The following is a 24,899-nucleotide window of genomic DNA, read 5'->3' on the forward strand; positions in this document are numbered from 1 at the left end:
TGATCAATGTGCAAGTCACATAAGTCATCACTCAAGGATTGTGTTAAAAATGTGAGATAATTTCAATCTTGATAATCACACATTCCATCATGCAAGATTAAGGGGTAGACGTTTGTTTCAAAGGTCAAAAGATGGCCCGGCATTTTATTTGTTATATTTACATTGTGCAGGGGGCAAATCAAGCATGGAAAAAAGGCAATCTTCATGGGTATTTGTGTCATCTTTCAATCCATTCCACTCTGGCACATCCTTTCCCATGTTATACAAATGCATCTTTTAAAAATCAACATGAATGAGTCATTGTGTAGTGTAGTAATTGCTAAATAGATGGGGTAATTTTATTTTATTTTTTTCCTGAAATTTAAGGTTGGAAGGATAGCTTCGAGTTATGCACACTCTTTTAGCTGTCTTGCCTGGATTAATTTTTATCCAGCGTCGAGTTTCGTGGAGAAGATGGAACATAGAACGGATCACGACGTAACAATAAAAGGAGCAGCAGGAAGAGAGGGGAGAAACACACCAACAGCAGTGTTGAGGAACAAAATAGATGAAGACTTGGACAAATAATGGATGTGGGGAGGACGGGTGCATAGACAATATGGATACAGAAGCAACCCTCAAAAAGGAAAAACTAGAAATTTGGAAAATAAAAACCGTAATGGAGACAACAGGAGATAACATGCAACTTTGTCTGACCCCTGTAGTAAGTTCAAATTTGGATGACAACTTGTTGTAGGTACTCTTTATCATCTGGTACTCCATACGGTCTCAGTGTCCTCTACATTGCCTCTCTATTCATACCAACGAATGCCTTTTCAAAGTCTATGAACAATAGGTGAACTAAAGGCAAGCACGTTTGAGGTGAGATAAAATAAATATTTAATGATGAAAAGAAAAATCAAATTGAAAATTCCTGACCTCCACTTTTTCCACAAATAGCTTCGGGCAGCAAATGCAAGGAAGGATTATAAGAGTTTTGAGACTATGTGCTCTACGAGTGCCATTCTTGCGCTCTACGAGTGCTGTAAAACAGCAATGAGAAAGTGGAAATTTGGAAAGCGTTTGAATCACACCCAAACTGTGAGCTATGTCACCCTGGTGTTTCACATGCAGGGCGAGGCATCCATACATGCGCCGTCCGTTAGAAGGACGTTAAGCCAGAGGAACCATCTGACAGCACTCGTGATTGGTGGACGTTAAAGATCTTCGCATGGTGTCATTCACGAAGGGTCAGCACGTTGTTGCCTCAGCCTTGCCAAATTCTAACTTCCTGTCACCTAAAGTCAAACTTTAGGCCTGAACATCCAGTTTTGAAATACTTTGACCAAAAACGTGCCCTGGTCGACCCCACAAGAAGGTGGGAATAATTGGTGCAATTAAAGATGTCATTGTCATTGCCTCGATTTAGTAATGTGTTGACGTGACTTGGTGTATGTTTTCTCAAAAGATTATTTGTATAAATAAGTCCTTGTATAACCTGATTGAAATAACTTTAGAACCTACAAAACCGCTTCTGCATTTTAAATTTTCCATCAATAATGGAAATGAATTAAATTTAGAGTTCAAACTTGGCACAAAATGGAAACCAAAATGTAATAAATAGGTAACATGGTGTATGTTTGTTTAATTACCTCTGCCACCAAAGGTGAAGGAGGTTGTTTTCACCCCTTGTCTGTCTGTCTTTGTTTGTTAATCGCCGGAATCCTTCGGATTTCGGCAATTATGTTGGTCGGTTGTGTGTGTCATTCTGTGTGTCTGTCTGTCTGTCTGTCTGTTTGTTTGTTTACCCTGTAGCAGCCACACCGTTTCAGCGATCATGACCAAACTGGGTACAGACGTCGGCCATGGTCCAACTTAGACACATCGTTTTTTTGGTGAATCTAGGTGAAAGGTCAAGGTCAAGGTCACCGAAAAACCGAAATTTTGATTTTCGCAATAACATCCGCTAAAATGGTCGTATCGACTTCAAATCAAATCCAAAATGTGCATCTTCCAATACTGCATCCAACCATATGTCTCATTGGGGGTGTCACACCAACACCCTTCTTAGCGGTCGGGGGTCGAATGTCAGGGGGCTCGGGTCAAAACTTTCAAATTGCGATAAAAACGCCATTTCAAGTCGGATTGACTTCCAAGTTATGATCATGACCAGACTAAGTGCTATAACTCATTAAACAGTAGCACTATCAACTTATAAGAACCAAATTGATTTCCAGGTTTTTGGTTTTTTTAAGAGATCATGGAGATATGACAGTTATTCCGGCAACTCTTTGCTCGAGCAATTTCATTTGTTTGTTTGTGTGCAGGATATTTCAAAAAGTTGTTGACGATTCCGGATGAAACTTGGTGGACACGTTGGGTGTGTGACAAGGAAGAAATGGTTCAATTTTGGTGGAGATCCGAATCCGAATCCGGACCCGATAATTTTTTTTTAAGTAATTCTTCACCATTGAGTGATGAGGCTAAACCAATATATAGCTCAATATCTCAAAGTTGTTGATGGATTCGGACGAAACTTGATGGACACGTTGGGTGTGTGGCAAGGATGAATTGATTCGATTTTGGTGAAGATCCGAATCTGGATCTGGAAACGATGATTATTTAATTATTCAAGTGATTCTTCACCATAAAGAGACAATGCCAAAAACGATATACCATGATATTTCAAAAACGTATTGGGCCCGATATGTTCTCGTGGATCAGGCATTGCGTGACAGAGGTATGCGCTCTACCAAGTGCCCTTCTAGTTTTCTTATTGAGTTGACAAGTATTTGAGCAGCAGCATCAGTATGGCGTATCTATCTATCTATAATTCCAGCAGTGTGTGTGTGTGTGTGTGTGTGTGTGTGTGTGTGTGTGTGTGTGTGTGTGTGTGTGTGTGTGTGTGTGTGTGTGTGTGTGTGTGTGTGTGTGTGTGTGAGACTGCTGTTTCTCAACAACCACTCGTCCGATCTAATTGAAACTTGCCAGCTATATTGCTGGGGAACTGAGTATGTGCCTTTTCATGGTTTGATATTAATTGGACAAGTGCTTCCCAAGTTACGGCCATTTATTTACCAACCAATGACAGGACACATTGCTGCGAAGGCGTGGCCGATGCGCCATTTAGTTACCAATCACAGGACACGTTGCTGTGTAGGCGTGGCCGTTGGGGAAGAGATCCTCAGCCGCATTCCCCATTACGGGTTACAACGTACGGACTTCCGTATAGTGATGACTTGCTGTATTCGAATAATTTCTCGATTTCTTATGCGCATTTATAGATAAACACAATGCCCCAATCCAGTCGTCGTTTACGAGAGCGAACGAACAGCCTGTGTGGTTGTTTGAAAGTATTTTATTGGGGGGGGGGGGGGGGTTGGTTTGCACATACGAACACGCATGTACGGCCACGCGAGAGTGAAGGAACGGCCTGTGTGGTTGTTGTTTCTGGCACGCGGTTTGAAAGGTTTTTTTTTTGCACGTACGGACATGCACGTATGGGCACGTAGGTACGGGCACGTACTAGTGTATATATATATATATATGTGTGTATATATGTATATATATATATATATATATATATATGTATATATATATATATATATATATATATATATGTATATGTATATATATATATATATATATGTATATATATATATATATGTATATATATATATATGTATATGTATATATATATATATATATATATATATGTATATGTATATATATATATGTATATGTATATGTATATATAATATATATATATATATATATATATATATATATATATATATATATATATATATATATATATATATATATATATATATATATATATATATATATATATATATATATATATATATATATATATATATATATATATATATATATATATATATATATATATATATGCCTGGTGTTGGCTTAATGGTTAAGGTAGTGGGCTTGGGATCCTAGGGTCCTGAGTTCAAATCCCGCTCAGCTGTTGAATTAACACCAGGTGGGGTTGACTCTGCCTGTCATCCTTCCGAGGTCGGCAAAATGAGTGCCAGCATGCTGGTATACTGTGTCGGAGTGGCGACCCGTCAAGGATTGTTCCCAATAGCCAAGGAGACTGCTTCAGCGGCACCAACGCTCTGCACAGAGTATGGTCCTAATGGATGGATGGATGTATGTATATATATATATATATATATATATATATATATATATATATATATATATATATATATATATATATATATATATATATATATATATATATGTATGTATATGTATGTATATGTATGTATATGTATGTATATGTATGTATATGTATATATAAATATATATATATATATATATATATATATATATATATATATATATGTATGTATATGTATATATATATGTATGTATATGTATATATATATGTATGTATATGTATGTATATGTATATATATATATGTCATATATATATATATATATATATATATATATATATATATATATATATATATATATATATATATATATATATATATATATATATATATATATATATATATATATATATATATATATGTATATATGTATATATATATATATATATATATATCTATATATACATATATACATATATATACATATACATACATATATATGTGTGTATATATATATATATATATATATATATATATATATATATATATATATATATATATATATATATATATATATACACACATATATATGTATGTATATGTATATATATGTATATATGTATATATAGATATAGATATATATATATAAATTTATATATTTTTTTAATATGTATATTTATAAATTTATATATTTTTTTTATATGTATATTTATCCATCTATAATTCCAGCAATGTGTGTGTGTATGTCTGTGTGTCTGTGACCGCTGTTTCTCAACAACCACTATATATATATATATATATATATATATATATATATATATATATATATATATATATATGTACAGTATGTATATTTATATATACTAGTGCGTGCCCGTAGGTGCGTGCCACTATGTGCAGCTTCGTTCCTTCACTCTCGTAAATGACGACTGGATTGGGGCATTGTTTCAATTGGATCGGACCAACCGTATCATAAATGGCCATAACTTGGGAAACACCTGGGAAACATATTCAGGTCCCCAGCGTCAATTGTGACGTCATATCAAACAAAGAAGAAGAATTGTGATGCCCCCTCTGTCTCCCCCCACTCTCCCCCTCCTCTCTCCCCCTCCTCTCTCCCCCTCCTCTCTCGCTCCTCTCTCTGTAAATGTATTCACAAATGTCTACCAAGCACAACAATAAAAAAACAGCTTTCAAACCCTTGGGAAAAAACAAAAAATAAATAAACATTAATTGTGACATCATTCGTGATGTCATAGCACCGTGTCCTGTCATTGGTTGACAGACGTTATTGGTTGACAGACAATATATAGGTCGTTATTGGTTGACAGACATTGGTCATTGCATCACGTTATTCTTTTTATTACTGCCAATTATTGTGCTATTATTTTTATTATTGTTATTAATACGCTGTTATCATTATTCTGAGATATCTTTAGGAAAAAATGGCATGATAAGGTGATATGGTGGAACGACACTTCAGCTGTGATATATACACCTTTCCAACACTGAAAAAAGCAATAAAGTGACTGTAACTTGTGAACCGCTCGTCTGATTAATATCAAACTGTGAAAAGGCACATCCGCGGGTCCCCGGCAATATTCCTGGCAAGTTTCAATCAGATCGGACCGGCGGTTGTCGAGAAACGGTGGTCGCAGACAAACACACAGACACAGACACACACACACACACACACAGACACAGACACAGACACAGACACAGACACAGACACAGACACAGACACAGACACAGACACAGACACAGACACAGACACAGACACAGACACACAGACACACAGACACACAGACACACAGACACACAGACACACAGACACACAGACACAGACACACAGACACACAGACACACAGACACACAGACACACAGACACACAGACACACAGACACACAGACACACAGACACACAGACACACAGACACACACACAGATTGCTGGAATTATTGATATATATGTTTATATGTATATATATATATATATTTATATGTATATATTATATATTTATATTTTTATTGCGGTTTTCGGAACTGCATGCATACAACAGATAGGTGTCTCAAGACAGTTATTCCATTATTATACTTGCAGATAGTCCCTTTCCCTTTGTTTAGCGGGACAACAAGGGAGTGCGGTGCGATGATTTAATAGCTTGGGTTGCTTCAATCATTTTCTCCTTCATTTCGTCCCTACTCTTCTTTTCGTCTGATTATTCCTGAGGTAAATCAGCCACGTGCACGTTCACTGTAAGGTGGTGCCTCATGGAGACCAGCACGTGCGGCGCCGCTGTGAGGGAACTGCTGCACATAGATCCTCATTCCCGGGCGAGCCCTAATCCCAATGTGTGCAACGAGGCATGTGGTGCGCTTGGCGGTGCGGGATTACCGATTCGAGCGTCCGATGATCTGGGGAAGATTGCTGGTTGCATTAAAAAGGCATGCAAATGAATACCTCTTAAGAGGCTGCACGAATGGTGTTTTTCACAACACAGGAAACACAGCCAGCACGACGCCCATGCTACATGAAACGCGTCCAGAGGCCGATAAAGACGACTCCATGCCATGTTGGGCGGGATACGAGTGTGCGGAGTAGAAGCGGCTTATTCCTTTTCAACCTCAATATCCGACACATATTGGTGTTTGCCCCGCACACACGCTAGCGAAGTCGTGTGAACGCGAGCGCTGGCCACGTGCATAATGGCTGAACCGCGTGCACTGTATGGAATGTGCTCGAGGGCAGACACGTACGCCGCTCGGGAAACCTGCATGGATTTATCCATGGCGATGTACCTTCGGCCCTCGCTGGCAGCAGTGGATTCCCCATGGATGGTAAATGTCTTCTCGTCTCTACGGCCAGCGGAGCTGCGATCAAGCCGGGGAATGGACAGTGCGGGCCACGTTGGCGCGCGGAGCGGGCGCGTTGATCGGCACTGGTCGGGCGCCCGAGCGGGCATCCGGGACCCTCGGCCGGTTGCCAGGGCACGGCTCAGGGTTTTTGCAGGACTATTCGCGTGCCCATTTCGGTGTGGGCGATTTGTGTCATGTCGTGGAGTCGGAGTGGAATACTGCCGCTGTCTGGGATGGCCTTGCCGGAAACGAAGTGAGGCATTTTCCGGCCAAAGTTGGTGGGCTATGTGAGGGGTCGGGGCCAATCGGAGCACCGGATTCAGGTGATGATGTTTCGATTCGGGGTGGCACCTCCCTGCCGAGCTGCAAGTCCTATAAAGGTTGGAGCAGTCCCTCCGCCTTTCTCTCTCTTTCTCTTTCTCCGCCTCTCTCACGCTCTCGCCTCGCTGACACCGCCACGACCCGCCTCCGGCTGCCTGGACTCCGCATCCTCGTCTCCACCCACACGACATCAACCCCACCCTCCTACCTGGTCCCGCCTGCCACTCCATCCTCGCACTCTTGACTCCGCCCCTTCTCGACTCAAGTTCCTCCTTCACGAACACGGTCTCCACACGCGCGGCTGAAGCCAGAGACGACACGCCCAATGTCGGGTACCGCACCACAGAGTGCTATTGGTGGCGCATCGTGCTATGAAGCACAAAGGTACAGAGAACATAGCCTCAACTGCCTTCCCTTCCTGGTTCAAAACTTCCTCTTCATCGGGTTTTGTGTGTGTGTGTGTGTGTGTGTGTGTGTGTGTTTGTGTGTGTGTGTGTGTGTGTGTGTGTGTGTGTGTGTGTGTGTGTGTGTGTGTGTGTGTGTGTGTGTGTGTGTATGTGTGTCCTGGCGCCTGTCTGCAAAAGTAAGACTTCAGAAGATTGTTATCATTATTATTGTTATTATTTTCACGTTAAGTCTGCTCTGTTTCCCCTTTTGTAAGTTGCCTGTTTATTTGCTGCACCACACCTCTCCCTTATCTCTGCACAACACACCCCAATACATCTTTATCGTACCACATACCTTTCCTCACCCACTTAATAAATTAGCATTCAAAATTTTCCCAGCTCTTCTTTGTGGTTTCTTTCATTGATCCAGCATGGTCTGAATCAGAGTTTAGCCGGGACTTTATTCCCAACGATCCATTCCTTTTTGCCGGTACGTCCTGGGCAGTGTCGATCGGCTGCATCCGATCCGGTAAAGTGATCCGGTCCGGTAGAGTGATCCGGTTTGGACAAGGTATACCGAGGGCGTGTTCCCCGGTAATTAAACCATGTGATCAATTAGGTAACCCGAATAACCCATAGACGGGAGGACCCTCGGTCACGCGATTGAGTTATTGGCATCCACGGTCGGTTAAGCGACCCGCCACGTCACAGAATTATCCGTGTGCGACGGCCTACAATTCCAGGTAGTCTGGTGGGAACCGAGATAGCTTCCCCCACCTCGTGGTCTTCTCACCGACCCCTGGCCCGCAACAATATCTATATAGATATATTTATATATATATGTACATATATTTATATATATATTTATATATACCTATATTTATATATATATATATATATATTTATATATTCATATTTATATATAAGCCTAGTATTGGCTTAGTGGTTAGGGTGGCGGCTTGGGATCCCAGGGTCCTGAGTTCAAGTCCCGTTGGCTGCTGAATTAACACCAGGGGGTTGACTCAGCCTGTCATCCTTCCGAGGTCGGCGAAATGAGTACCAGTGTACTGGTCCCGGTGTATGCCCCGGTTAGAATAGGTGTACCATATCCCTGTGTGTCGTAAGAGGAGACCAGGATTGACGTCAGGAAGGGCATCCGGCCATAAAACATTGCCTCAAAAAAAAGCCAAACCCCTGCACAGCAGGGAAAAATGGCTGTAAAAACGGTCATTTTATTCATATTTATATATGTATATATATTTATATTTATATATTTTGTATATATATATTTATTTATATTTTTATATATTTGTGTGTATATATATATATATATATATATATATATATATATATATATATATATATATATTCAGTAACAGGGACTTACTTTACAAGTAGCATTATTTTGCCTGTCGCAAGATGGCCTGAAAGACATTTCAAGTTTTGACTGGTGCTTCCTATAAGCAGACCAGTGGTGGCAGCTAAGACAATACCACATTAAAGGTTTGGGACTAAAAGTTTCATGATGAATTAGTATTTTGTAGTTTTCAGAAATCTTTGCTATATGGCTAATTCTATTGTTATAGGACTGTTTCTCATACAGAATAGCTGACTACATAAATATCCAATCTGATGTGCCAGACTTTGTGGTACATAGCATTGGTACTGCCAATGCAGTTTCTTAGCCTGGGGTCATGCTGGGTGGTTTGCCATCCCTCTCCCAGCAGTAGTTAGGGCAGGAATTTGTAATTTGTACAGGGTCCTGGCGATAGCTCACCGACTCTTCGTGAAGGACACCGTGGGTTCTTTAATGTCCAGCAACTAATGCTTGCAGACGGGACTGGCAGTTTAAACCTCCTCCCGATGAAATACTGGGATGACAGTTTTTAGATGGGTCAGGATTCAAACCCATGCTCGACATTTTGGAGGCAAATGTGAATACCTCTAGGATATTCTGGCAGTCTCACATAAATATCGACCTCATTCCATGTTATGATTTGAAGTCATAGTTACTTTTTATTTTGGTTTAATAATGCCTTTTTCATAATGTTATGATGAATTTGATAATCTTGATAATGTCTAGGGCGATGACCTGGCTTACTCACTTGTGCTCTGGTGCTGCAGAATGGTACAGGAGACGCTAATGATCTCTGGCAGATCGAGGTGGTTGGGGCTCAGCCTGGGGAGCGTGTTAGCGCCATAAGGAGCCGCCTGCGGTTGCTCCATCATCTTTCTGGCTGTGTTCTGAACTCGCATGCCAAGACATTACCACAGTGGTGGGTTACCATTTTATTATTCATGCAGTTATGCCATATTATTTTGTTACTTCTATGTAGACTGTCTCAGTGGTTGAGTGGATATATCCTTGTTGCATTGCCCTTACTAGTGTGGGCTTTATTCCTATCGCTGCTTTGAAATCTTGACTGGAGAGCAAATGGGCATGACTCAGTCTATGTGCCCATATAAACACTACCATGGGGCCTACATAAGGTTATGGGACCTCCACCACCATTTCTTTAGAGGTGGTGGATGCAGTGCAGTAACTTGAGAGTTGATTATTTGTCTCGATCAATCGAGAGCTTCTCATTTGCTTGTGTGGTCAGTCGTACGTGAAATTTCTTTTTCATTAGGTGTGCCAGACTTCTGACAATTGATACACAATGACCAGATTTCTTAAATAATTTGATGTCTATTTGTTTTATTTTTTCTTCGAAAGTGGTTAAATGTAATGGGATGATCAAGATATTTTTTCCTTGTTGTTACTTTGCTAATTGAATTTCTTGCCATTTGGTTCAACAAAGATTGAATTAACTTTTGCTATTTTTCATCAGTCTCTGCTGGGATATTTGTATAATGCATAACTATGATTCAATTGTTTTATTTGACGGAGTGATAAAGAAGGAATGAGATGTGGGTCTTAATTTGACACATTGATTGCTGAGTTCAGAGACCAATCAAAACAATGCTGTTGCTTTCAATCTTGAACATGTCTAGTCTTCATTAAATCATCGCTAATGATTGTTGTTCTAAAGTTATACTGGGAGTTACTTTAACAGTTAGAAAACCCTTCAATCGGCATTTGACACTTTTAGTTACCGAAAACAAAATATGAAAGTTTTTATACTTGCACTATTCTTGCATCTATATGTAAATTAACAATTCCACTCACTTGTCTATGTTCATTGTTCATCGGACCGTTGTCAAAACAGACATATGCGTGCGCACATGCTCTTCCACAAATTCTTGTTCAGCATTCAGCACACATGCACTTCAACAGTGCTGTGTTAAAACCATCAAACACAACACTGTTGAAGGCCATGTTAGATGGTTTTAATAACCTTGTTCAGTGTAACCATCCTATTATGGTGACCACAGAAATCAAAGCTTCAGAGCAAAATTGCTAAATCCATCCCCACACCAAACTTTACAAAATTGGTATTTTACAAATACTTTACAAAATGATCTCGCCAAAACAGAAACTTGAAGATAATGTGGATTGTGACCAAAATACACAGTTTTTCCATGTTGTCCTTTTTTGAAATGGAGTTGCTTATGAACTGAAGATTGCCTTTTGATTATTCTACTTTCAATTTTGTGTTTTCTGATGATGCTCTATAAGCAGATCATATTTGATGTTGCATTGTTGGCAAATGTGGTGTATTAAGTTACAGCATTTGAATACAGTTAGAGCTGTCTTTCAGTGTGGTCAAGATCAAACTTATTTTTCTTGAGTTCCAGCAGCCATTTTATCCTCAAGTTGACTTATATGGCTAATAATTGGAGTAGTTTGCAGATGTTACTTTGTGAATTGTATTTGTTCATTTCTGGGAAAGTTCAGGCTTGGATACACAGGCTCCCTCAGCATTGGCAGTGGTAGCTCGCAATAATGGGCTTAGTGGTGAAAGCCAACTAAAAGTTCCAACCGAACAGTCTGACAAAGTAAATATATTAAATAATGTATATGTTCTGCCTGTCCCTACAGCCAATAAATAGTTTCAGGGAAAGCCCCTAAGGAGGTGGAATAAACTGACAGCACTGCCAATCAAAAGATTGTCAATGTCTGCATTATAATGTAATGCATGGTTTATGGAAAGAATAGTAACCATCACAAATGGCAATTTATGGATGGGGCTCTGTGCTTGCTGACAATAACCTTCGTACCGGGAGATGAGGGGAAATGGCTAAAATTTGTGAAATGTACAAGGCTCATATTGCTGTCAATGTCACCTGACACCACTGACCTTGGCATTCCCTGGGGCTGTGCAAAACAAAGGCAGAAGCAAATTATCAGACTCACGAGGCAAAAGTTTCTTCCAAACAGAGCAAAAGCATAGCCATTTTGGGGTATCAAACAGGATGTGTTGTTTATATGAAGCCAATGGTGTTGCACACTTGGTCCATATTTACAATGCTGAGTTCATGCTGCCTGAACATGCACTGTATATATATATATATATATATATATATATATATATATATATATATATATATATATATATATATATATATATATATATATATCTTCTTCTTTCGGCGGCTCCCTTTCGGGGTCGCCACAGCGGATCATCCGTATGATCCGCATACTGATTTGGCACATGCTTTACGCCGGATGCCCTTCCTGACGCAACCCTGGTCGCCTCTTATGGCACAGGGATATGGTACACCTATTTATATATATATATATATATATATATATATATATATATATATATATATATATATATATATATATATATATATAACATTGTATATATATATATAACATTATATATATATAACATTATATGCCGTTCATCCTGTTTGATGCCTGAACATGCACATTCTTCTTCTGATGCCATTCGGTTGGAATACTAGCAAACACCTGTCACTTCACTGATGGGAATATTAAGAGAGTGGGGGCAGGGGGGGGCAGAGAGAGAGAGAGGTGAGGGGAAGAGGTGGGAGAGAGAGAGAGAGAGAGTGGGGTTGGAGGGGAGAGAGAGAATGCGAAGTGAAGAAGAGAGGGAAGTGGAGAGGGAAATGGGGTGTTCTGGACTTCCCTTTGGTAGTGGTACATGGAGGGAAAGGGGGGTTGTGGGGTGGGGTGGGGGGGTTAGAATTGCATTTGGGTGGGCGACTTGATGGGAAGTGGAGGGGATGGTCCCATCTGCTGGCATTAGCACAGGATTGACCAAAATAGGGTACATTGAAACAGCATGTTCAAACAGGATAGCAAAACCACCCATCACTTTCAAACAGCACGTAGCATTTTTAACACATTCGCTTGTTCTGACCCTGTTTCTTGTTCCAAATCACTATTCTAACGCAGAAACCCATGTTTCTCAACAGTGTGAATTTTAACTTGTACTAAGTAAAATAACACATTTTGCACAAGAACAACCTTATTCATGCAAAAGCGGTTTTATTTGCCGAAAACAAGGGTTTTTCATACAACGTTAGAGAGTTCCGACCACGGTTATTGATCCAAGTCACCACTCCAATGCAGAAAGGCATGTTTTTCGTCAAATGGTGTGTATTTTAGCTTGTACTAAACTTTATTCATGCATAAGAAACCTTATTCATGCAAATACGTTTGTATTGGCCTCAAACAAGCGTTTTTTTTTTTCAACACATTGGCTTGTTCTGGCCCCACTTTTTGTTCCAAATCACTACTATAATGCAGAAACATGTGTTTTTTTCATAAAATAATGTGAACTTTAGCTGGTACAAAGTAAAACAACACATTTTACACAAGAAACGTCATTCATGCAAAAACTGTGTAATTTTCCTCATTCAAGTGTTTTTCACGTGAGCTTGTTCTGACCGCATGTTTTTCTTCCAAATCACTTTTCTGATGTAGCAACGTTTTTTTTTTTTTTTCATCAAATCCTATGTACCTTAGTGTGTTCAAATTAAAATCTGTGTTACAATGGATTCATCACTTTCTTTTCCTGTACACATTGCTAAAATATGTAAATTTCCTTTTTTTGTTAACACTGTCAAGGCTTGTGTGAGAGCGGGGGGGAGGAGGGGGGTGGAGGGAAGGAAAAACCAGTGTGGAACAGAGACATGAGGAGTTCTGTGTAAGGGAGAGGAATGAGGCAGGGTACACAGGGTAAACAAGATGGACACGGCAGGTACTTTCAGGTCCTCACGTGACAGGGATTTTCAGGAAGGAAAGCAGGGAATTTGAAGGTGGATTTGGGATGCATTAACAGGGGTAGAAAAGATCATGGTTTTGGATGGGGGAAGATAATAGATGGTGGTGAACAGCTGTTTTGAAGACCTGAAGGAAAGGGTGGGATTGAAGTGAGTGTGGGAGTTTGTTCCAAAGGTGGGGAAAAAAGAGGAATGAAAAAGTGAAGGTGAGCAGTGATTCATGATTTTGGTAGTTTTACCAGAATGTGGTTGCTGGTGGACCTTGAGCGCCCTGAGGAAATATGAAGGGGGTGGGGGGGAGACATATCTCAGGTAGAGCAGGGGCGAGGTCAGAGAGGAGACTGTAGAAGACAGATAGACCTGCCTGTGGTGAGAAGAGTGAGAGACCCAAATACTCAGCCACATCACGGGAGATACCAATGATACTAAATGCCTTGTTTTCCAAAGCGTGAAGCCGAGAAAGGTGAGAAGCGGAAGCACCAGCCCAGAGGGGAGAGCAGTACTCCATTAGGCTGTGGATGAAAGCTTTGTATGTGGTCAGGAGCTCAGGTTTGCCAAGGTAGGACTTTGCACGATGGAGGATGCCCAGTTGGACTTGACTGGCTTTGGAGGACAGCTTTGAAATGTTGCTTTCCCAGGAAAGATCATAGCAGATAGTGAGACTGAGAAGCTTGAATGAAAGGACTTCTTCAAGTGGATTGTTGAGAAAGTAGATGTGGGGGGGAGGGGGGAGGTTCCAGATGGTCCTTTTGGGAAAACATCATGAGAGTGTACGATTTGTCAGTGTTGAAAGACATGTTCCATGTGTTTGACCAGCTTGTGATTTTATCCAGATCTGCAGAGAGTGAAGAGGCTGCTGCTTGCCAATTTGAGGGATGAGTGATGCTGATCTGAGGGATGAGAGGCAGAGGGTGGAGTCATCAGCAAAGAGATAAGGAGGATTTTCCAGAGAGTCTGAGTGATCATTGATGAAAACCAGAAAAAGAACAGGGCCCAGAACAATACCTTGAGGAACTCCAGCTTGGACAGGGCGATGGGACAAGAGAACTCCATTAAGGGTCACACGTTGGCTGTGACAGAAGAGGACGTCTACGAGTCATGAGTGTAGATGTCCTTGGATACCATAGTAAGAGAGTTTGGTGAGCAGGACAGGGTGCCAGACCATATCGAAGGCATGCAATATGTCAAGGGAGATGGCTCTGATTTCATGTCTGGCATTGAGGATCTCCATCCATTGTTGGGAGAGCAGAAGCAGCATATCCAGGGTAGATTACCTGGTCTGAATCCAAATTGAAGATGGGAAATCAAGCCATTGGAGAAAAGGAAGGATTTAATGTCTGAAGCGATGATGGATTCCATAACCTTGCTGATGGGGAGAAGGCTGATTGGTCTGTAGTTGCAGGGATCTGTTTTTGCACCTTTTTAATGCAGAGCAGTATGTTTGCTGATTTCCAAGCAGATTGCAGATGACCTTGAGCAAATTATAGGGTGAATAGAACAGAGAGAGTTTGAGCAAGAGCAGCAGAGCAGGTGTTTCAGATCCACGTGCTGATGCCATTGGACCGGTTGCAGAATCTGAGTCGAGGTTTGACAGCAAAATCTCCACCTTGTCAGGCGAAAGGGACACAGAGTCCAGGAACAGCTGGGTATGACTGGGTAAGGTATGTTCAGAAATCTACGGGTTGGGAACACAAGATTTAGAAGCAAACATGGAGTTCAGGCATTCAGACTTTTCATGTGCAGTGTCAGCTGTGCAGCCATTTGAGGTGAGGAAGAGGATGGAGGCGGAACATACACCAGAAATATACTTAACTCGATGCCACCAGGATTTGGAGGAGGTAGCCATGTTTGATAGTTCATACTTGAGATTAGAAAGGTGTTGTTTTCTGGCTATTCTGAAGGTAGACAGCTTTTTCCAAACTTTGTGGAAAGATCTGAGATTGCCTTCAGTTGGATTAGCCTTCCATGAAGCGAACACAAGTTGTTTCAGGACAACTGCCTCACCACAAGCTTCAGTGTACCATGAATGGGAGGAAGGGTAAGACAACTGAAGATGAGATGGGATAAATCTGTGCATGAGAGAGAGAGTAAGTTTCTATGAAAGAATACCCAGGACAAGTTGATGTTGGAGAAAGTAGAGATGGGAGACCAGTCTAGAAGTTGGAGAAGAAGTTCCCATTCCTCAAAAATCTAGTATTGGCTTTGTGGTTAGGGTGGTTGCTTGGGATCCTAGGGTCCTGGGTTCAAGCCCTGTTGGCCACTGAATTAACACCAGGGGGTTGACTTAGCCTGTCATCCTTCTGAGGTCGGCGAAATGAGTACCAGTGTAACAGCCAAAAGGCTGCACACAAACTGAAGGAGTATCGATGGATTGATTAAATCTGGTATTGTTGTGGCGCAGGCATGGTGGGCCAAATTGTCTCCTCCGGTGCCTAATTCCTTGTAAACCCTTGTAAGTTTGTTGGCCGCTTGAAGTCCCTGAGTGAAACATCAGACTTGATGGCACTGAGGTGGTTCTCTAATAACAGCCAGAGATGCCTACTTTGACAAGCATGTGGTCAGATGAACCGATTGGAGTAGAGGAGAAACAGCAGATATTTTCAGTGAAATTGGTCAAAATTAAATCCAGGAGAGATGGAATACCATTGGTTGAGATCCGTGTCGGGAAGTTGATTGATTGAGTCAGTTCCAATGAGTCACGGAAGTCTTTTGCTGAAATGCCATGGCAAGTGAGAGAGGTACCTACACCCAACCACCTGGCATGATGACAATTGAAATCACCACATATGAGGAAGAGAGAGTTGTGATGAGAGGATAGAAGTTGGTCCATGTTTTCAGAGAGCGAGATTTAAATGGAGTCATTACCGTTTGGTGGACGATAGAACCCACATATAAACATGAGGTGGGAGGGGAGGGAAAGCCACAGCCAGAGGTATTTTTGGGGGTGTGAGGGAGAGAGGGCAGTGCATGGTGAGTAAGGAATAGTCTTTGATGAAGAGAGCAACTCCGTCGCCAGGACGAGGCTCAGGTCTGTTATACCGGAGGAGGGAGTAACCAGGGAGAGATACGAGGGAGTTCCCATTCCTGAATCACATTGCCCAAAATACTTAAAAAAATTAAACTAGGGGATTTTTGAAACTTTAGTTCATGCTGTCCTGCCATGTTGGATTGCTCTGACTTGCTGTTCACAAATGTTTCTGCTCAAGTCCTTGCGGGTATCATTATTGCTGCCAGACTCGCAGTGCAAACTTGTGAGTTTCACCACATCACTCCAATCCTCAAGCTTCATTGCCTCCTGATTTTAAATATTGCTGATGACTAACAAAGCCAAAAATATACCAGTTACTGCCCACATCTCTGCAATTAGCACATTTTGCACCCCATAACAATTCTGTGGTCTAACAATAGGTATATCCTGGTAGTTCTTAATCCGAGGTTGAAGACTTCGTGAGATTTGCAATTCTTCTGATTTGCTCCTCAACTGTGGGACTCTGCCTTTTAAAATTCACACAACCTCGTCAATTGTGCGTTTTCTTTTTTTAAATCTTTCTCATGGCTCATCTTTTTTTTAATTTACAGTTGCTTTTTCTTCCATTTTATCTTTCTTACCTCTTCTTAATTTGTGAAAGCACTAATGACGTTTTCTAATGAAATTAAGTTTTTTGTTTTTTTTCTGACTAACCAAATTAAATTTAGTTGATTGTTCCGAAAATTTTCTTCTGCCATATCATCCCTCTGAAGCAAATTTAATCCTTTGCAGACACAGTTCAGTGGGATTATGAAATAGAAGATTTGAAAAGAAACATGTATAAAGTAAATCTCATCACACAAGTGCAAGGAAGAATGCCACGCGTGTCATCTGCAGCAGCTATCAGGACCGCTGCCTTGCTTTGGCGGTTTGCAAAGCTGTTCGACTTGGCGAGCACATTCAAACAGCCCATCTTCTTTTCCCATCAGAGAAATAACAAGTCTAAGGAAAACTTGGCATCTCGTCGAAGCCGTGCTGTTTCATTCATTTCACGAGATTTGTCCGAACAAGCCCAGTAGGCTACAATACATGGGTTCTGGCATTTTCTTTATCACCACAGGGGTGGTTTATTTATGTATTTAGGGTGGGAGGAATTTGTACCACCGTAATCTTGGAGGCCGACATATAAGACCTCATACGTGGCTTGAATTATTGAGTCTCAAGTGGCTCTGAGTCTAATCTTTTTGCAGGGGTTAACGTCCAACACCGCTACTGATGCAGACGTGAACCGATTTAACTGAGATATTGTCACCGAATAAGCAGCTTTTCTCCACCTTGAATAATTATTATCCTTCAGGTTAATCATCATGCCATCTCATGCATCATGGCATGCACTTGGATGCTGCATGAAAGGCTCATGTTGAAGAAACTATCATTCATGGAAGAGCGTGCACGTGTGTACATACCTGGAAACTCAGCATCATGATCTAATTGCTCAGATGAGAATGTCAACAAAGTCAACCCACGACAAAATATTGTGCCATTTGACAGCTTATCAGTATGTCAAATGACTAATAATTATCGATAAAAGGAACTTGGTTTCTCCAGTGAATGTTTCTTCATCTTTTTCTTTTTCTTCAGATTTAAAATATGGATAAATAAATTGCTTATTATTACATGGAAGCTTAATGAACACTTCATCTGGTGTTATTAACATTTCTTCTTGCCAAATGGCAGACACATCTGCCTGGATCGCTGGCTTTTGTTTATTCCAAGAGGAGGGCAAAATGCCCATCCTTGGACGGCATATTATGACCCAATTCAATGCGGTACTTCATTTCCCTATTGCAGGTTGTGTGAAAGCTGTCAGCCTATGCTTAGGTCGAGGCAATGCTCGCTATGTGTGGTTGCAATAGTGGCTGGTAAAATAAATTTTGGGAAAGGTAGTGGAGTAGTGTGGTCACAATGTCTCAATTTGGCTTGCATTATGTAGATCTCCTTGAGAGTTTTGTGCGTGCGTGAGTGTGTGTGCGTGTGTGATTACAACAAAAACTGTGTTCTAGGTGAATTACCTGCAATACCTGGTCACTGCACAACCATAAACAATCCGAGCGAATGATGGTGCAGTTTTCCATAATTGTGTAAAAAGCCCATTTTACGAAACGGCTTTTTTCTGCTTCATTTGGAATTTAATTATTTATCATATTTCTTCTCAAGCAGAATAATGTTATTTTTTTTTCTTCTTTTTCTTGACACTGCTCCGCACATGCATTTTTATTTCTCCTTCTCCAATACAACGGCATTGGTGGTAGAATTGGTTTTTTGAGGACTAGCCGTCTGTTCACTTCCAGGCTTTGGTGTTTTGATGTCAAGGTCAGAATGATCCAGTTGCCGATGCGATGAGATTGCTTGCCTTGAGTCATAAAATGATAAAAGCCATCGTCTCGTGACAAATAAACCCCCACATCTCCAAGGAAACGAGATGCTTTGACCTCATGACAAGGCCAGGTTTTGAGGTCTTAAATGAACATTGTGTTCTCGTACCTCATTCGAGCTGCTGCTAACTTGGCATTCACCAGACTTTCACCTCTGCACTCTTTGGTCGTCATTTAAAATCTTCCACCTGCGGTCAATGCATATTTGAACATTTTCCTTCATTTATTTATTTTTCTTGTGCCAGGGGCTGGGAACAACTGGAGGTGACATGCAACCCGTACCGCAAACTCTCGTCAAACTCCCTGTGGAATGTTGAGGAACACTGGAATGACAAATGTATGCCGGTTTCGATTTTTTTCTCTTAACATTTATGGTTATCTTTTTACTTTAGCCAATGTTTCTACATCTTATTAACACCCACATGCTGCTTTGTTTGTTGTTGCAATGTTTGGATTTTTTAAAAAATAATAAAATAAAACTTTTTTAATATAGTTTTCTACTGAGCAGCAGTTTAGAACTCAAGCATTGCCCTTTCTGACAAATATCTATGAAAGACACTGGTTGATTTATTGATTTATCAACACCACAGGGGAAGGGTCGAGCTGAAAAATCAAATCGATATCAGGCATGCTTCAGACGATTGGCCCACAGTAAAATAAGAAGGGGGAAAAGGCTTCATGGAACTTTGGGGTGTCGAATCCCGTGCTCGGTGCAGCTCCAGTCACAAACCAGTAGAAATGAAGTCCCAAGATTGAGGCAGCCTCCCAGGGTGCTACATCTGTGTTTGGGCCTCCAGTGTTTTGGTGACAAGTCCGTGGGAACACCGACTCCAACAGTATCCTCTGTCAGGAATAACTGTAGAACCAGGAACGCAACCTGTAAGGCCAAAATCAACAACTCCCCCCCCCTCCATCCATCCTCCACCAAAAGCTTGCAAAAGAACCAATGCTTCATGAAAGACTCCAAGGGACAGATGGTGATACCAACTTGAGCAGTTGCGAGCAGCCTTCCACCTACTTTTTTTTTTAACCCTAATTTTTACAAACTGTGCTGTCAGATCAAATGTTTACCTCCACCACCAGAGGTGAAGGAGGTTATGTTTTCACCCCTTTCTGTCTGTCTGTTTGTTTGTCTGTTTGTCTGTCTGTGTGCAGGATATCTCAAAAAGTTGTGGACGGATTCGGACGAAACTTGGTGGACAGGTTGGGTGGTGACAAGGACAAATTGATTCGATTTTGGTGAAGATCCGGATCTGAATTTGGATACGAGATTTATTTAAGTTTTAAAGTGATTCTTCACCATTGAGAGATTGGGCCAAAAACGATATATAGCCTGATATTTCAAAAATGTAATGAACCCGATATGTTCTTGTGGATCAGGCATTACGTGGTGGAGGTACGTGCTCTACCGAGTGCCCTTCTAGTTCAATTTGTAACAACATGGCTTGGCTGACTTGAAACCTATCTGTTCCCGATTCTATAAACTATGAATCTTACTGCTATCTATTGAATAATCCAACTTATAACAGCTGACGATAAATATCACCTCAATGCCTGTATGACTTACAGTCTGCCCCTTTACCCCTCCCGTAGTACCTAACATCAGTTTTGACCTGTTCCGGCCTTCTTTTCTGGAGATATTTATCGAATCTCACATTGTCATGGCTCAGGTGAGGATGTCACGTCACATGCGCAAACATTTCTCCCTGAAAAATTAAACGGTTAAACATAAAGGGATCTTTCCAAGGTCAGAGCTCCAGAATCACACCTCTCTGCCATCCTCACCTTCCTCCCAGCAAAGCACACTTATGTCGCCATAATTCACTGCTTTTTTTTTTGCTTCTTCCCTGCATTAACGCTATCTTAAGCTGCATTTCTCACACCTTCTTTAATTGTTATTAAAATTAATTTAGCAGTGCAGATTAGGACTGGAATTTGGCTTGGTTAGCAGCACACAGTGGTCGAGTCTTTTGTTATGCCATTCGATCTTATTGATGCCAACAAACACACGTACACACATGCATAAATCACACCTAATGAGGCAGAACCCAGTCATCTGCTGTTGGTCATGGGCAAACATCGGGAACAGTCTTCAAGATTTGGAATTATTTTAAGATGGATTTTCAGTGTGTTGTCATGTCATGATCATCTTGGTGCTAAACTCGTCCTTATCAAAAGAGCATCCGCTGTAGGGAGTCTACACTGATGCACTCGTTCGATGTGACAATGGCCATAAATCAATGGGAATTTTTTTTTGATATTTGTCTGCGTTTTAAACCATCTAATTCTGGAATTAATTATTGTTGGGATCTGATCCTGATTAAAACCTCCACTTTCAAGATCATTGCCTGGTGGAGGTGCTGTGTCATAGAGCTGACGATAAATGCAGTAAGCTGCCTGTGATTTCTGCAATCATGTGGCCGTAAAAGATCCCATGTTGTTTTTTTTTGCACAAACGGTGGAATTCCACAAATTCTTGAGCTTGGTCAGATCAGAGATCATATACCATGCTCTATACAGTGACGGTGCTGTCGAAGCAGGTCACTCCAATCGACTCCAGCAGGTCTAAGCTACAATCCTAGTCGGGTCGCCACTCCGACGAAGGAAGTCAAGGCAGGAATTTGTAATTTGTTCATGATGCTTGCGGTAACTCACCTCCTCTTCGTGAAGGACACCGTGGGATCTTTAACGTCCAGCAACAAATGCCGGCAGACTGGATGCCCAGTTTTAACATCTATCTGTGGGACAGTGCACACATTGATGAATCATCCTGCCGATGAAACACCGGGATGACAGTTTATAGCTGAGCCGGGATTCAAACCCAGCTCGACGGCTTGGAGGTAAGTGTGTGTCCCTCTATCTTTGGTTTAGTACCACGACAAAATTGATCGACTGCATGCTTGATGACTGCAACATATTTGTAATCTTATTGGCTTTTACCAGCTGTGATGTTCTCATAAATACTGCGTTTTTAATGGGCGTTTTTTTGTTTGTTTGTTTTTTAAGATCAATTTTATTAATTTTTTTGAATAAGACAGATTTTTCTTTTCTCCAACGCCTTCTCTGATAATAAACAACTTTCTAAATTAGGGTGTAGCCTATGGTCTATGGACTACGGTCTTCTTGGTTATACTGTAACTCTTCAAATAACATTTCAATTAGAAAAAATTAAAGGGTTTATGTACTATTTAAACTTGGCTTTTCAGTTTATCTTCACCTGGAAAACATATCCTACTCGTTTTCCTTAAAGTGCCCAGCCAGCATTGAAATAGTCTGACTTTTTTTCTCATACTATCATCAAAAAGAGTCTGAATTTTTCAGTACATATTGCCAATTATTTTCAGTACGTGGCATGATTTGGGGAACCTTCTAATTGCTGAATGAGCACTTTTAGCTCTCGATGTCGATGCTGAGTCGTTTCTTTTCTACTTTTTCCAGGTTTTGTTACTGCTCCACTCCACACTCCAGTCTTACAGTTTTGTCTAATTGTATACCTCATGGTACAGTCTTGATAACATCTTCTAACAACAGGGCACCAGATAACATTAATATTATACACCAGCAGAAGCCCGTGTTCAAAATACCACGATAGAAAAAAGAAGAAAGAACAAGGAAGCCTTTTATTCTTCAGGTCAGGTCAGGAATGGGAGCACGCACCAGAGCAGCGCGTCGCTGTGTCCAATTCCCGCCGGTACTCCAGGGGCCTCGGTCTGGCCATCTCCCAGGCAGATGCCTGGCCCATCCCCATCTCCTTGAGATGCCGATCAACCTGCTACAACCACTAGGCACGTGGTCGGCCTATTGGCCTCCTCCATCACGAGACTCCCTCACTGAGAGAATCTGGTGAGCAGGATCAGCGTCAGGAAAACGAGCCACATGTCCATACAGTCGCAGCTGATGCTCACAGACCATGCAGGTAACAAATCTCATTTGAGTCTCTCTCAGCAACCGCTCATTGGACACAAAGTTCGACCAGCGATAGCCAAGAATGCTCCGAAGAGACCTGGTACGAAAGGCATCAAGTCTCCGTCTCAGATCCTTGGTCAGAGTCCAAGTCTCACATCCATAGAGCAAGACTGGAAGCACCAAGGACCCGAAGACTCGGACTTTCGTCTTCCCGCACAGGTACCGGCAGCACCACACCCCATTATCCAGTGAATCCATGACTCCCCAGGCCCGACCCAGACGTCTATTGACCTCTGACTCACAGCCAACAGAGATACGAATGTCATTGCCAAGGTAAGTGAATCAATCTGTGACCTCAACATCCTCACCACAAACAGACACAGACAGGACAGCAGCATCCAAGATGTCACAGAAAGCCTGGATCTTAGTTTTTGACCCAGGAAACCCATAATCCCAGTGGCTCCGACTCCTCATTCAGCACCTCAAGGGCCCCCAAAAGGATATCTAAAGTCTCCACAAAGATGACTGCATCATCTGTGAAATCATGGTCAGAGATGTTGACATTCCCAAACGATGCACCGCAGCTTGATCTCTCCGACATCCTCCCTAAAATCCAGTCCATACAAGTGCTGAAAAGTGTGGGAGCAAGTACACACCCCTGACAAACTCCAGTATAAACTGGAAATAAGTCAGAGATGGTACCACCACATCTCACAGCACTCTCAGTACCAGAGTTGAGTTTAGACATCAGATCGATCAGTTTTGGTGGCACCCCATCAAGACCAAGAATCCTCCAGAGGACATCCCGATTCACTGAATCGAATGCGTTACAGAGATCAACATAGGCTGCAAGCAGCCCCTGCCGAAACTCTCATCTGCGTTCGGTGAGGACACGAAGGGCAAGGACACGGTCAATCGCTGACCTCTTTGGTGTAAAGCCTGACTGCTCTTGACGCTGGTACTCAAGCAGATGGTGGCGAACCCGATCAAGAATTATCCGAGCAAAGACCTTGCCCGGCACTGAGAGCAGCGTTACCCCTCGGTAGTTGTTGCAGTCTTGGCGATCACCCTTCCCTTTCCAGAGAGGGACAACAAGGCCCCTCTTTCAGTCAGTTGGGATGATGCCTGTGTTACAGGCAGGGCAATGACATGAGTGCAGCATTTCCACCAGTCTTGAGAAGTTCAGCATGGATGTAACAGATCCCTGGAGCTTTACCCCATTTCAACCGGTTCACCGCAGCCTGTGTTTCCATAAGCGAAGGTGGACCACAGTTGATTGGAGGGTCAGCAACAGGGATTGTAACACCCCTGACGTCCAACTTGACAGCTGGTGGATCAGCCTGGTACAACCGCTCAAAGTAACCGGCCCAGCGGGCCTTCACTTCAGACTCCTCTGTCAAGAGCCTACCACTCTCTGCTCGAACTGCAGTGCTCTGAGGGATGGGCTTGGATGAACGCAATGCGCGAATTCCCCTGTAAGCAGGACGAGAATCACTTGACCATAGGTGATGCTCTACCCCCTCACAGATTCCTCGCACATACGTCTCCTTGTCCACCCTTAGCGCACGTACAGTTTTACGCTTTAGCTCCCTGAACAGCTCAGCTCTGCCATTCAGCCTGGCTCTGCGACTCTGGTAAATGGTCTCTAGTGTCCCTTGAGAGACAAAATTCTTCTTTGCCCTCCGGTGAGCTCCAAGACATCCACCGGCAACATCAAGGACGGTGGTCTTGAAGGCACTCCACAACTCTTCAGGACTTCCCAAA

General features: G+C 41.8%; 1 protein-coding gene across 4 annotated transcripts in view; it reads left to right on the forward strand.

Moving 5' to 3' along the window:
* POMT2 (protein O-mannosyltransferase 2) overlaps positions 1–24,899 on the forward strand; it is a 156,439-nt gene that overhangs the window by 90,980 nt on the left and 40,560 nt on the right. For all 4 annotated transcript variants that reach the window (XM_085894961.1, XM_085894960.1, XM_085894963.1 and 1 more), the window contains 3 exons: positions 9,813–9,964; positions 19,475–19,566; positions 20,823–20,899. In XM_085894961.1, coding sequence (XP_085751087.1) covers positions 9,813–9,964; positions 19,475–19,566; positions 20,823–20,899 — 321 coding nt within the window. The remainder of the gene's footprint in view (positions 1–9,812; positions 9,965–19,474; positions 19,567–20,822; positions 20,900–24,899) is intronic.

Source organism: Eptatretus burgeri, chromosome 9 (assembly GCF_056783735.1).
Source record: "Eptatretus burgeri isolate ZD-2024b chromosome 9, Ebu_testis_v1, whole genome shotgun sequence".
NCBI lineage: Eukaryota > Metazoa > Chordata > Myxini > Myxiniformes > Myxinidae > Eptatretus > Eptatretus burgeri.